A 15,309-nucleotide genomic window follows, 5' to 3' on the forward strand; every position below is an offset into this window, starting at 1 on the left:
GTTGTGCCCTCTGTCCTGTCCCTACCATGGCTGTGTTCCCTTACTGTGAAATAGCGCCCATCATAGGTCAGCGGGGCGGCAGTCCTCTTTATCCCTATGTGTCGCCCTGGCTTGTTGGGATATGTGGCCCTACAAGCTCTCTCTGGCAAAGCCAGAGCCTACTGCCACCGTTATCATACCATACCATGGCACCGGATGCCTATACTATATCGTGGCACCGGATGCCTATACTATATCGTGGCACCGGATGCCTATACCAGAATGTGGCACCGGATGCCTATACCAGAATGTGGCACCTGACGCCTATACTATATCGTGGCACCTGGTGCCTATACCAGAACGTGGCACCTGGTGCCTATACCAGAATGTGGCACATGTTGCCTATACTAGAACGTTGCACCAGATGCCTGTACCAGAACGTTGCACCAGATGCCTGTACCAGAACAAGGCACCTGATGCCAACACCAGAACGTGGCACCTGATTCCTACACCAGAACGTGGCACCTGATTCCTATACCAGAATGTGGCACCAGATGCCTATACCAGAACGTGGCACCAGATGTTTATACCAGAACGTGGCACCGGATGGCTCACTTGTCCCCCACTTCTCACCCTGTAACTTTTCTCCAGTCCTCAGATTACACCTCAGAAAATGAGACCGAGTCCCTGAGTGAATTTGGCTCCACAGAGAAGTTGGGTCTGAAGGATGAAAAGAAGAATCCTGGTGAGCTAGTTGCACGATGCCCCCTCTGGGGTGGGCAGGGATGAGGGCATCACAATGGCTCCTGACATCTGTCCTGATAATCTGATGTGTATGTACAGGACAGAACTCTGACAGTGACCGCAACGTGAGGGCCAAGCTGAAGAAGTTCCTGCAGAGAAGGCCAACGCTACAGTCCCTCCGAGACAAAGGCTACATTCGTGGTAAGAAGAGCTGCCCCCTGACCTCCATCTCTCCCGACCCCCCCCCCCCCCATGCACCTCCCCCAACCCCCCCAGCACATCACCGCACCTCTCCTGACCCCCCACCACAACCATGCACCACATCCCCGCACCTCTCCCGACCCCCCCGCCACATCCCCGCACCTCTCCCGATCCCCCGAACCACTCCCCATCCCCCCCACCACATCCCCCCCACCACATCCCCGCACCTCTCCCGACCCACCCGTTACATCCCCGCACCTCTCCCACCACCACATACCCGCACCTCTCCCCCCACCACATCCCCGCACCTCTCCCCCCACCACATCCCCGCACCTCTCCCGACCCCCCCACCACATCCCAGCACCTCTACCCAACCCCCCGCCACATCCCCGCACCTCTCCCCACCCCCCACCACCACATCCCCGCACCTCTCCCGACTCACCCCCCACATCCCCGCACCTCTTCCGATCCCCCCCACCACATCCCTGCACCTCTCCCCCCACCACATCCCCGCACCTCTCCCGATCCCCCCCACCACATCCCCGCACCTCTCCCGACCCCCCCGCCACATCCCCGCACCTCTCCCGACCCCCCACCACCACATCCCCGGACCTCTCCCGACCCCACACCACCACATCCCCGCACCTCTCCCCCCACCACATCCCTGCACCTCTCCCCCACCACATCCCCGCACCTCTCCCGACCCCCCCACCACATCCCCGCACCTCTCCCGATCCCCTCCACCACGTCCCCGCACCTCTCCCGATCCCCCCCACCACGTCCCCGCACCTCTCCCTTCCCCCCACCACATCCCTGCACCTCTCCCTTCCCCCACCACATACCCCACACCTCTCCCGACCCCGACCACATCCCCCGCACCTCTCCCGATCCCGACCACATCCCCCTGGCCTCCACCTCTCCAGACCCCCACCACATCCCTGCACCTCTCCCTTCTCCCACCACATCCCTACACCTCTCCCGACCCACCCGCCACATCCCCGGACCTCTCCCGACCCCCCGCCACATCCCTGCACCTCTCCCGATCCCCCCCACCACATCCCCGCACCTCTCCCGATCCCCCCCACCACATCCTCGCACCTCTCCCCCACCACATCCCCGCACCTCTCCCCCACCACATCCCCGCACCTCTCCCCCCACCACATCCCCGCACCTCTCCCGACCCACCCGCCACATCCCCGCACCTCTCCCGATCCCCCCCAACATCCCCGCACCTCTCCCGATCCCCCGCACCACTCCCGATCGCCCCCACCACATCCCCGCACCTCTCCTGATCCCCCCCACCACATCCCCGCACCTCTCCCGACCCACCACGTTCCTGCACCTCTCCCGTCCCCCAAGCACATCCCTGTACCTCTCCCTTCCCCCACCACATACCCCACACCTCTCCCGACCACATCCCCCGCACCTCTCCCGATCCCCCACCACATACCCCACACCTCTCCCGACCCCGACCACATCCCCCTGGCCTCCACCTCTCCGGACCCCCAACACATCCCTGCACCTCTCCCTTGCCCCACCACATACCCCACACCTCTCCCATCCCCCCACCACATCCCTGCACCTCTCCTGATCCCCCCCCACCACATCCCTGCACCTCTCCCGATCCCCCCCACCATGTCCCCGCACCTCTCCCTTCCCCCACCACATACCCCACACCTCTCCCGACCCCGACCACATCCCCCTGGCCTACACCTACCCCCACCCACCCCCATCCCCCCCACTGACGTTATCTCTCCACAGACCAAGTCTTTGGCTGCCACCTGCACCAGCTGTGTGAATGGGAGAAGAGGGATGTGCCGGAGTTTGTCAGCCAAGCCATTGAAGTGGTGGAGAGACGAGGTGAGTGAGGAGGGGGCAGTAACGCCGGGGGCTCCAATAATACTCTACCTGAGAAATAGGACACCTGGGAATTCCAGCTGTGATGATGATAGGGAGGGAGCAGGGGCTTACATGAAGGCCATGCAGACCGGAGCTGATTGGTTCATAGGTGATCATGTGACCATTTGTGAGAGAAAACATGAACCCACAGAGGCCCAAAAGAAGTGAAAGACACCCGTTATTACAGCCAGTCCACTAGGTGGTGCTGCAGCATGAGGCCATAGCTTGTTAGTAATACAGGCTGACACTGCGTGGTAGGTCAGCCGGGTGTGTACAGGTACAGCGGTACTATTATATATGTAGAAGGGCGGGGGTAGCTGCAGTCTATCACTCCCGCTAAAATGTATTCGGTAAGCACCTCCAAAGGGGAACTCCAGCGGATAGAACTTTTCTTTCAGACCAACTGGTGTCAGAAAGTGCCCGAGATTTGTAAGTTACGTATTATAAAATCTCCAGTCTTTCAGTACTTATCAGCTGCTGTATGTCCTGCAGGAAGTGGTGTATTCTCTCCAGTCTTTCAGTACTTATCAGCTGCTGTATGTCATAGACATAGATATGCAGGACATACAGCGGCTGATAAGTACTGGAAGACTGGAGATTTAATAGAAGTAAATTACAAATCTCTGGCACTTTCTGACACCAGTTGATTTGAAGGAATAATGTTTAGTAGGAGTGGCCTTTAAAAGACACTAAGCAACTAGCTTTGCTCCACCTGGAGTGTCATGGCGTCTATAGCTCTGGCCGATGACGTCCCCTAGGGATGGGGTCACCTTTTGGGCCTCTGTGGGTTCACTTTTTCAGTTAAGAAAGGATCCCTACCTTCTCCATGTGAATTGACTCTATTAGTTTTTGCATTTGTGACATGATAGCTGCAGGCAGGGCTGTATTTACCACTAGACATCTGTGGTCCGGCGCCTGGGGCAGCACCTTGCAGGGGGAAGGTAACAACTTGGTTTTTTTTTTTCATTTTTTGAGTCTCCCACCTCTTCTTCAGACTTGCCAGTAAATCTGATGTCTTTTTGAATTGTGTTATTGGTCAGGCCTGGTGTGGCAGTGTTATCCAGTCACAGTATGGAGGTATTGGTCAAGTGTGGTATGGCGATGTTATCCAGTCACAGTATGGCGGTATTGGTCAGGTCTGGTATAGCGGTGTTATCCAGTCACAGTATGGCGGTATTGGTCAGGTCTGGTATAGCGGTGTTATCCAGTCACAGTATGGCGGTATTGGTCAGGTCTGGTATAGCGGTGTTATCCAGTCACAGTATGGCGGTATTGGTCAGGTCTGGTATAGCGGTGTTATCCAGTCACAGTATGGCGGTATTGGTCAGGTCTGGTATAGCGGTGTTATCCAGTTACAGTATGGCGGTATTGGTCAGGTCTGGTATGGCCGTGTTATCCAGTCACAGTATATGGCAGTATTGGTCATGTCTGGTATAGCGGTGTTATCCAGTCACAGTATGGAGGTATTGGTCAAGTGTGGTATGGCGATGTTATCCAGTCACAGTATGGCGGTATTGGTCAGGTCTGGTATAGCGGTGTTATCCAGTCACAGTATGGCCGTATTGGTCAGGTCTGGTATAGCGGTGTTATCCAGTCACAGTATGGCGATATTGGTCAGGCCTGGTATAGCGGTGTTATCCAGTCACAGTATGGCGGTATTGGTCAGGTCTGGTGTGGCAGTGTTATCCAGTCACAGTATGGCGGTATTGGTCAGGTCTGGTGTGGCAGTGTTATCCAGTCACAGTATGGAGGTATTGGTCAGGTCTGGTGTGGCAGTGTTATCCAGTCACAGTATGGCGGTATTGGTCAGGTCTGGTGTGGCAGTGTTATCTAGTCACAGTATGGCGGTATTGGTCAGGTCTGGTGTGGCAGTGTTATCCAGTCACAGTATGGAGGTATTGGTCAGGTCTGGTGTGGCAGTGTTATCCAGTCACAGTATGGCGGTATTGGTCAGGTCTGGTGTGGCAGTGTTATCCAGTCACAGTATGGAGGTATTGGTCAGGTCTGGTGTGGCAGTGTTATCCAGTCACAGTATGGAGGTATTGGTCAAGTGTGGTATGGCGATGTTATCCAGTCACAGTATGGCGGTATTGGTCAGGTCTGGTGTGGCAGTGTTATCCAGTCACAGTATGGCGGTATTGGTCAGGTCTGGTATGGCCGTGTTATCCAGTCACAGTATGGCGGTATTAGTCAGGTCTGGTATAGCGGTGTTATCCAGTCACAGTGTGGCGGCATTGGTCAGGTCTGGTATAGCGGTGTTATCCAGTCACAGTATGGCGGTATTGGTCAGGTCTGGTATAGCGGTGTTATCCAGTCACAGTATGGCGGTATTGGTCAGGTCTGGTATAGCGGTGTTATCCAGTCACAGTATGGCGGTATTGGTCAGGTCTGGTATGGCCGTGTTATCCAGTCACAGTATATGGCAGTATTGGTCATGTCTGGTATAGCGGTGTTATCCAGTCACAGTATGGAGGTATTGGTCAGGTGTGGTATGGCAATGTTATCCAGTCACAGTATGGCGGTATTGGTCAGGTCTGGTATAGCCGTGTTATCCAGTCACAGTATGGCGGTATTGGTCAGGTCTGGTATAGCCGTGTTATCCAGTCACAGTGTGGCGGCATTGGTCAGGTCTGGTATGGCAGTGTGATCCAGTCACAGTATGGCGGTATTGGTCAGGTCTGGTATGGCAGTGTTATCCAGTCACAGTATGGTGGTATTGGTCCGGTCTGGTATAGCGGTGTTATCCAGTCACAGTATGGCGGTATTGGTCAGGTCTGGTATGGCGGTGTTATCCAGTCACAGTATGGCGGTATTGGTCAGGTCTGGTGTGGTGGTGTTACCCAGTCACAGTATTGCGGTATTGGTCAGGTCTGGTCTGGTAGTGTTATCCAGTCACAGTATGTCGTATTGGTCAGGTCTGGTACGGAGGTGTTACCTAGTCACAGTTTGGCGGTATTGGTCAGGCCTGGTATGGCGGTGTTATCCAGTCACAGTGTGGCGCTATTGGTCAGGTCTGGTCTGGTAGTGTTATCCAGTCACAGTATGGCGGTATTGGTCAGGTCTGGTATGGCAGTGTTATCCAGTCACAGTATGGCGGTATTGGTCAGGTCTGGTCTGGTAGTGTTATCCAGTCACAGTATGTCGGTATTGGTCTGGTATGCCAGTGTTATCCAGTCACAGTATGGCGGTATTGGTCAGGTCTGGTATGGAGGTGTTACCCAGTCACAGTTTGGCGGTATTGGTCAGGCCTGGTATGGCGGTGTTATCCAGTCACAGTATGGCGCTATTGGTCAGGTCTGGTCTGGTAGTGTTATCCAGTCACAGTATGGCGCTATAGGTCAGGTCTGGTAGTGTTATCCAGTCACAGTATGGCGGTATTGGTCATGTCTGGTATGGCAGTGTTATCCAGTCACTGTATGGCGGTATTGGTCAGGTCTGGTATGGCAGTGTTATCCAGTCACAGGCGGTATTGGTCAGGTCTGTAATGTGTAGTGCACACCCTGCCCTATGAGGTGTCTGCTTTGGCATCTAACAGATTAACCCCTTGTGCATCTTATTTGTTATAATAGGGTTGGACATTGACGGCTTATACCGGATCAGTGGGAACCTGGCGGTCATTCAGAAGCTGCGCTATAAGGTGGATCACGGTGAGTGCGAAATGTGCTTTATCCTTCTGCCACCAGAAACCTTGTCAGCATATCTCCACACCCCGCCAGAGTACCCCCACACCCCACCAGCGAGCCTGCGTACCCCACCAGAGAGCCCATCAGAGTACCCCCACAACCCACCAGAGAGCCTGCCTGCGTACCCCACCACCCCACCAGAGAGCCTGCCTGCGTACCCCACCACTCCACCAGAGAGCCTGCCTGCGTACCCCACCACTCCACCAGAGAGCCTGCCTGCGTACCCCACCAGAGACCCTCTCCGAGTACCCCACCACCCCACCAGAGACCCTGCCAGCATACCCCCACCAGAGACTCCTCCAGTGTGCCCCTCCCCAACCCCCCCGGGACGCTCATGAACCTCATTATTATTGTTTTCCAGGTGAAAACTTCAGCTTGGACGATGGTCGCTGGGAGGACGTCCATGTTATCACTGGAGCTTTGAAACTTTTTTTCCGGGAACTTCCTGAACCTTTGTTCCCTTACAGTCATTATGAGCAGTTTGTGGAGGCCATAAGTAAGTGACTATCCCATGCTGGTACTTGGGGGGGCTCAGACCATATGGGGGGCGGGAGGGGGCTCAGACCATATGGGGGGTGGGAGAGGGAGGGCTCAGACCATATGAGGGGTGGGAGGGGGGGAGGGGGGGAGGGGCCCAGACCATATGGGGAGGGCGGGAGGGGGGGCCCAGACCATATGGGGGGCGGGAGGGGGGGCCCAGACCATATGGGGGGCGGGAGGGGGGGGGCTCAGACCATATGGGGGGCGGGAGGGGGGGGCTCAGACCATATGGGGGCGGGAGGGGGGGGGGCTCAGACCATATGGGGGGCGGGAGGGGGGGGGCTCAGACCATATGGGGGGCGGGAGGGGGGGCTCAGACCATATGGGGGCGGGAGGGGGGGGGCTCAGACCATATGGGGGGCGGGAGGGGGGGTTCAGACCATATGGGGGGCGGGAGGGGGGGCGGGGCTCAGACCATATGGGGGGCGGGAGGGAGGGATGAAGACAGTGATTACCTCTCCATCCTGATCCCTACAGGTATATACTATATTATATATGATGGGAATCCCCCTGTATCCTGATCCCTACAGGTATATACAATATTATACATGATGGGGTTACCCCTTTATCCTGATCCCCACAGGTATATACTATATTATATATAATGGGAATCCCCTTTATCCTGATCCCTACAGGTATATACTATATTATATATAATGGGAATCCCCTTTATCCTGATCCCTACAGGTATATACTATATTATATATGATGGGGTTACCCCCTTATCCTGATCCCTACAGGTGTATACTATATTATATATGATGGGGTTACCCCTGTATACTGATCCCTACAGGTATATACTATATTTTATATGATGGGGTTACCCCCTGTATCCTGATCCCTACAGGTATATACTATATTATATATGATGCCATTACCCCTTTATCCTGATTTCTTTCTTCTCTGTAAGAATTTAGTGATCAGAACCAGAAGATCCGACGCCTGAAGGAGCTGATCCTGTCGCTGCCACCGCCAAACCTGGAGACCATGAGGCTGCTGTTCAGCCATCTGTGCAGGTCAGTGATGGGGAGTGTGTCCTGTCTATGTAAGATATATATAGAGACAGGAGGTGTAATGGAGGGGCCGGCTGTGTCTGGTGATGGGGGGGCAGAGACAGGAGGTGTAATGGAGGGGCCGCCTGTGTCTGGTGATGGTGCGGGCAGTGACAGGAGGTGTAATGGAGGGGCCGCCTGTGTCTGGTGATGGTGCGGGCAGAGACAGGAGGTGTAATGGAGGGGCCGCCTGTGTCTGGTGATGGTGCGGGTAGAGACAGGAGGTATAATGAGGGGCCGCCTGTGTCTGGTGATGGTGCGGGCAGAGACAGGAGGTGTAATGGAGGGGCCGCCTGTGTCTGGAGATGGTGCGAGCAGAGACAGGAGGTGTAATGGAGGGGCCGGCTGTGTCTGGAGATGGTGCGGGCAGAGACAGGAGGTGTAATGGAGGGGCCGGCTGTGTCTGATGATGGTGCGGGTAGAGACAGGAGGTGTAATGGAGGGGCCGCCTGTGTCTGGTAATGGTGCGGGCAGAGACAGTAGGTGTAATGGAGAGGCCGCCTGTGTCTGGAGATGGTGCGGGCAGAGACAGGAGGTGTAATGGAGGGGCCGGCTGTGTCTGGTGATGGTGCGGGCAGTGACAGGAGGTGTAATGGAGGGGACGCCTGTGTCTGGTGATGGTGCGGGCAGAGACAGGAGGTGTAATGGAGGGGCCGCCTGTGTCTGGTGATGGTGCGGGCAGTGACAGGAGGTGTAATGGAGGGGCCGTCTATCTGGTGATGGTGCGGGCAGAGACAGGAGGTGTAATGGAGGGGCCGGCTGTGTCTGGTGATGGTGTGGGCAGAGACAGGAGGTGTAATGGAGAGGCCGCCTGTGTCTGGTGATGGTGCGGGCAGAGACAGGAGGTGTAATGGAGGGGTCACCTGTGTCTGGTGATGGTGCGGGCAGAGACAGGAGGTGTAATGGAGGGGCCGCCTGTGTCTGGTGATGGTGCGGGCAGAGACAGGAGGTGTAATGGAGGGGCCGCCTGTGTCTGGTGATGGTGCGGGCAGAGACAGGAGGTGTAATGGAGAGGCCGCCTGTGTCTGGTGATGGTGCGGGCAGAGACAGGAGGTGTAATGGAGGGGTCACCTGTGTCTGGTGATGGTGCGGGCAGAGACAGGAGGTGTAATGGAGGGGCCGCCTGTGTCTGGAGATGGTGCGGGCAGTGACAGGAGGTGTAATGGAGGGGCTGTCTATCTGGTGATGGTGCGGGCAGTGACAGGAGGTGTAATGGAGGGGCCGCCTGTGTCTGGAGATGGTGCGGGCAGTGACAGGAGGTGTAATGGAGGGGCTGTCTATCTGGTGATGGTGCGGGCAGTGACAGGAGGTGTAATGGAGGGGCCCCCTGTGTCTGGTGATGGTGCGGGCAGTGACAGGAGGTGTAATGAAGGGGCCGCCTGTGTCTGGTGATGGTGCGGGCAGAGACAGGAGGTGTAATCACCCGTTAATGGATCCCCCTTCTCTCATGTCTTTCTCTCTGATTTTAGGGTCATTGAACACAAAGACTCAAACCGGATGTCGGTCCAGAGCGTGGCCATTGTGTTTGGGCCGACCCTGCTGAGGCCGGAGCTGGAGGGGGGGAACATCGCCATGAACATGGTCTACCAGAACCAGATTGTGGAGCAGATCCTCCTCCAGTACAAGTTCATCTTCAGCTGATCGGTCCGACAGTGACATGAAGGCGCAGGTCGCCTGAGGACGTCTGCCTATTTAATGTATAGACTACACCACGTGTACAGATCCTTATGGGAACAGCCGGTGTAACTGGACGAGCGACACGAGCAGCTCAGTGTATGGACTCAGGGACAGAGGTTACATTGTGCTGGGGGCCACCTACCCGCTGGTCGGACATCACTGTAAGGAGCCCTGGCCTCCTCCACCACCAGTCTCGTCTGTCTCTACCTCTTACCTGGTTCAGCTTATTCTCCTGTCTCCGCTAGTGGGCGTGCTCAGTGATGTGTGAGGACACCAGTACATGACAGGAAGACCGGAGGCTCCACAGACTAACATGTGCATGCTGTCATTTGTACCTGCAGGGGGCGCTGAGCGCTGCTCCTGACATAACCACAAACATGATTTATCCCAAATCGTACTAAGAGTTTGTTTCTTTCCCAGTACTAGATAAGTGCTCAGTGTTCCTCAGCCATCAGTTATAGACATATAGAGCAGCATGATCAGAGATCAGTAATATTTATAGGGATTAATCTAGAAATATAGTCAACACTCAGCCTTCCATACACAGTGGTCAGCAGCAGCAGTATCTGAGGGAATGGCCGCAGAGCATTGAGGGGATGATTAGATAATTCCGAGAGCACTCACCTATCACTGCAGTTCTCACAGTCACCACCAGAGAGCGCTCACCTATCACTGCAGTTCTCACAGTCACCACCAGAGAGCGCTCACCTATCACTGCAGTTCTCACAGTCACCACCAGAGAGCACTCACCTTTCACTGCAGTTCTCACAGTCACCACCAGAGAGCGCTCACCTTTCACTGCAGTTCTCACAGTTACCACCAGAGAGCGCTCACCTATCACTGCAGTTCTCACAGTCACCACCAGAGAGCACTTACCTATCACTGCAGTTCTCACAGTCACCACCAGAGAGCGCTCACCTATCACTGCAGTTCTCACAGTTGCCACCAGAGAGCACTCACCTATCACTGCAGTTCTCACAGTCACCACCAGAGAGCGCTCACTTACCTATTACTGCAGTTCTCACAGTCACCACCAGAGAGCACTCACCTATCACTGCAGTTCTCACAGTCACCACCAGAGAGCGCTCACTTACCTATTACTGCAGTTCTCACAGTCACCACCAGAGAGCGCTCACCTTTCACTGCAGTTCTCACAGTCACCACCAGAGAGCGCTCACCTTTCACTGCAGTTCTCACAGTTACCACCAGAGAGCGCTCACCTATCACTGCAGTTCTCTCAGTCACCACCAGAGAGCGCTCACCTATCACTGCAGTTCTCACAGTCACCACCAGAGAGCGCTCACCTATCACTGCAGTTCTCACAGTCACCACTGACTAGTGATGGGAAATCTTGTCCATTTAGTTGACAGTTTTTCTGCCTCTGGGATGGAGCAGATCCCTTCTATTACAGAGATGAGAATGAAGTGACCTGTGACTTGTCAGGAGTGTGTGAGGGGGGGGTGGGGCGGGTGTCACTGCCAAAAAAACCTTAACCCAAGGGTGCATAGGCGCGTCGCTGCGGGTCTGCTGAGGATTTCAGGCAGCAGAAACCCAAAGCAACAGCCGTGTGTGAACCTGGCCTAACGGTAAACATGGCCTAGGGGGGGCACAGCCGCATGCGGGCATGGCCTAGGGGGGGCACAGCCGCATGCGAGCATGGCCTAGGGGGGGCACAGCCGCATGCGAGCATGGCCTAGGGGGGGCACAGCCGCATGCGAGCATGGCCTAGGGGGGGCACAGCCGCATGCGAGCATGGCCTAGGGGGGGCACAGCCGCATGCGAGCATGGCCTAGGGGGGGCACAGCCGCATGCGAGCATGGCCGGCCTTAGGGTAAATAGCGCCCTGTGCGAAACCTTTTTTTGGCGCCCCCCCCCCCCCTTTTAAGGTAACATAAAGCTCCTTCAGCCTCGTACAAACCCGAACTCTCTGCAATGATTCCCTCTGTCCGCCCGCTCCGTGAAGAGGGTGGATACAGCCGGAGGACCGCCTGGAAAACTGGGATACAGCCATAGCTATAGGCTGTATCCCAGTTTTCCAGGCGGTCCTCCGGCTGTATCCATCCCTCTCCATGGAGCGGGCGGACAGCAGGAATCTGATACCGAGCGTTCGGATTCATACGAACCCGAACCTCGGAAGATTCGGACCATCCCTACTGCAGACAACATGGAACACCCATCACTCAACCCCCTCCTCCACTATACACACAACTAACCCCCCAGCCATTCACACAACTACCCTACTTACCCCCCAGCCATACAAACAAGTACCCCCCCAGCCCCCACACAATTACAAACTTTAAAGCCAAAGCCTGGAATGGATTTGAGATGAGGAGAAATCTCAGTCTTTCCTTAATGACCTGTTCTCTGTTTATAGTCTGTTTCTGACTTTGGCTTCAATAATCTGTTATATAAATCTGTCTGTGTAAAGTCACCCTTACAGATATCCTCCTGAGCAAGTACAATGTACATCTAATGCTGAGTTTCCATATTTGCATTCAGAATGCGTTTTTAAACACATGGAAAACAACGTCCCTATTGCAAGAGCCGTGGAATATTGCCCACAATCCCCACAACATTGCACGACTATTGGAGAGGAAAGCGCGATGTCATCCATGTTTGGACACCAATGTGGAAACAGCCTGACACCCCCTGCTGGCCACAAAAGGGGGAAAAACACTGAAAACAAATGGGTAGTTTTTCTGAAAAATGCTCTGTGACATGTAAGGGCTATTTTATAATACACACACACACACACATATATATATATATATATATATATATATATATATATATATATATATATATATATACAGGGCCAGCGTCAGCACCCGGCTAACTAGGGCAAATGCCGGGGCCCACAGCTCCTCTAGGGGCCCACTCCCGTTTGTTACTACATTTTTTTGTTAGTAAAAAAGAAAACAAAATGTAGTAACAGAGAGGACTGGGCCCCTAGAGGCCGCATGTGACAGTTAGGGGCCACACCGATACATACTGGGGTCCCCGGGCACCTGTGTTCCTTCACAAATCTTCCCTACAGCCGAGTAGGAAAGGACCTTTGAGTGTGAAGGACCTTTGATGATGTCACGGGTCATGTGATCGGACACCTGACCTGATAGAGGGCAGCAGGTAGGCTCTGCAAACTAAGTGTCCTGTATGTGCTGGTTCTTCTACTTGTTTTGTGTATAGAGGTCCTGCTGTAATATATATATATCTATTCAGGGCCGGCCTTTGGGGTGTGCGACCTGTGCGGTTGCACAGGGCGCATAACTCCCGTCCAGCTGGGGGGCGCTCGGGCAGACAGAGAGCTGCACATCTAGCTATAGAAATGTGTGCTGTCTCTGTCTGCAGGAGCGCAGGCACACTATAGGAGGAGGAAGGCGCAGGGCGATCAGCCATAGAGGCGCCCGGGCAGAGAGGCAGCTCTGCATACCTATCTTTGGTGTAGAAAAGATCACTGTATGTCTGCAGGAGCGCCGTTAGAAACCACTGTATGAGCAGGGTGCCGGGCGGCCAGCTGGGGGAGCGATCGGGGCGGACAGACATACACACAGCACGACACTGTCACATAATGCATGTTGTGTATGTCTGTCGGCCCCGATCGCTCCCCCAGCTGGCCGCCCGGCACCCTGCTCATACAGTGGTTTCTAACGGCGCTCCTGCAGACATACAGTGATCTTTTCTACACCAAAGATAGGTATGCAGAGCTGCCTCTCTGCCCGGGCGCCTCTATGGCTGATCGCCAGCGTCTCGTGCGTCCCGACGGACGAGTGACGTCACTGGAGCGACGCCTGCCGAGCTGAGGAGAGGAGACGCGCGGCGGGGAGCCAGGTGAGTTAAAGTGTCTGTTTTTTTTTTGTATGTGTGTTTGTTAGTGCCTACATGGGGAGGGGAGGGGAGGGGGTGGCAACTACCTACCTACAGCTACCCACAAGTACCTACCTACAGTTACCTATAACTAACTACAACTACCCACAACTACCTACCTACAACTACCTATAACTAACTACCTACCAACAACTACCTATAACTAACTACCTACAACTACCTACCTATAACTATCTACCTACAGCTACCTATAACTACCTACCTGCAGCTACCCACAACTACCTACAGCTACTTATAACTACCTACCTGCAGATACCCACAACTACCTACAGCTCACTATCTATAACTATCTACCTACAGCTACAGATAACTACCTACCTACAGCTGCCTACCTACAGCTACCTATAACTACCTTCCTACAGCTACCTTCTTACAGCTACCTTTAACTACCTACAGCTACCTACAACTACCTACAGCTACCTACCTATAACTATCTACCTACACCTACCTATCTACAGCTACCCCATCTCCTATCTGTACAGCAGCCCTGCCCACCAGCCTCATCCCCCTCCTCTCATCTCTCTCCTATTGTTTGTAATGGCTAACCGCCATTTTACATCTTTCCCCAAATTTCCTCTTATTTCCATCTTTTCCCTGCCCTTCTTTCCTTCTCCGATACTGCCAATTCCCTCTCTCTATGATCTATCTCAGGAGATCGCTCTTTCTCTGACATTCTGGTACTCAAGTGACAAATAAGTGCGCTTGTGCATTATATGGGGGCACAGAGGGGGCCTGACTACTGTTTGGTGGCATGTATTTGGCATACTGCTTATATGGGGGCACAGAGCTGCCTGACTACTATTTGGGGGCATGTATTTGGCATACTGCTTATATGGGGGCACAGAGCAGCCTGGCTACTATTTGGGGGCATGTATTGGGCATACTGCTTATATGGGGGCACAGAGGGGGCCTGACTACTGTTTGGTGGCATGTATTGGGCATACTGCTTATATGGGGGCACAGAGCAGCCTGACTACTATTTGGGGGCATGTATTGGGCATACTGCTTATATGGGGGCACAGAGCAGCCTGACTACTATTTGGGGGCATGTATTTGGCATACTGCTTATATGGGGGCACAGAGCAGCCTGACTACTATTTGGAGGCATGTATTGGGCATACTGCTTATATGGGGCACAGAGCAGCCTGACTACTATTTGGAGGCATGTATTGGGCATACTGCTTATATGGGGGCACAGAGCAGCCTGACTACTATTTGGAGGCATGTATTGGGCATACTGCTTATATGGGGGCACAGAGCAGCCTGACTACTATTTGGAGGCATGTATTGGGCATACTGCTTATATGGGGGCACAGGGCTGCCTCACTACTATTTGGAGGCATGTATTCAGCATGCTGCTTATATGGGGGCACAGAGGGGGCCTGACTACTATTTGGAGGCATGTATTGGGCATACTGCTTATATGGGGGCACAGCTCAGCCTGACTACTATTTGGGGGCATGTATTGGGCATACTGCTTATATGGAGGCACAGAGGGGGCCGACTACTATTTGGGGGCATGTATTGGGCATACTGCTTATATGGGGGCACAGATTGGTCTCTGTTACTGTTTGAAGTGATACAGATGAGGATTTGTATGGCGATGAGGATGGTGCTGCATTAAAGAGGAGCCTAATATGTTTCTCTGG

At 54.2% G+C, this 15,309-nt stretch overlaps 1 protein-coding gene across 4 annotated transcripts in view; it reads left to right on the plus strand.

The window, feature by feature from the left end:
- ARHGAP27 (Rho GTPase activating protein 27) overlaps nt 1-10,172 on the plus strand; it is a 51,940-nt gene extending 41,768 nt beyond the window's left edge. For all 4 annotated transcript variants that reach the window (XM_069953409.1, XM_069953406.1, XM_069953408.1 and 1 more), the window contains 7 exons: nt 631-724; nt 823-924; nt 2,686-2,784; nt 6,393-6,470; nt 6,868-7,002; nt 7,957-8,062; nt 9,568-10,172. In XM_069953409.1, coding sequence (XP_069809510.1) covers nt 631-724; nt 823-924; nt 2,686-2,784; nt 6,393-6,470; nt 6,868-7,002; nt 7,957-8,062; nt 9,568-9,739 — 786 coding nt within the window. In that variant the 3' untranslated portion in view covers nt 9,740-10,172. The remainder of the gene's footprint in view (nt 1-630; nt 725-822; nt 925-2,685; nt 2,785-6,392; nt 6,471-6,867; nt 7,003-7,956; nt 8,063-9,567) is intronic.
- Nucleotides 10,173-15,309: the final 5,137 nt, after the last annotated feature.

Source organism: Dendropsophus ebraccatus, chromosome 14, assembly GCF_027789765.1.
Source record: "Dendropsophus ebraccatus isolate aDenEbr1 chromosome 14, aDenEbr1.pat, whole genome shotgun sequence".
Taxonomy (NCBI): Eukaryota; Metazoa; Chordata; class Amphibia; order Anura; family Hylidae; genus Dendropsophus; species Dendropsophus ebraccatus.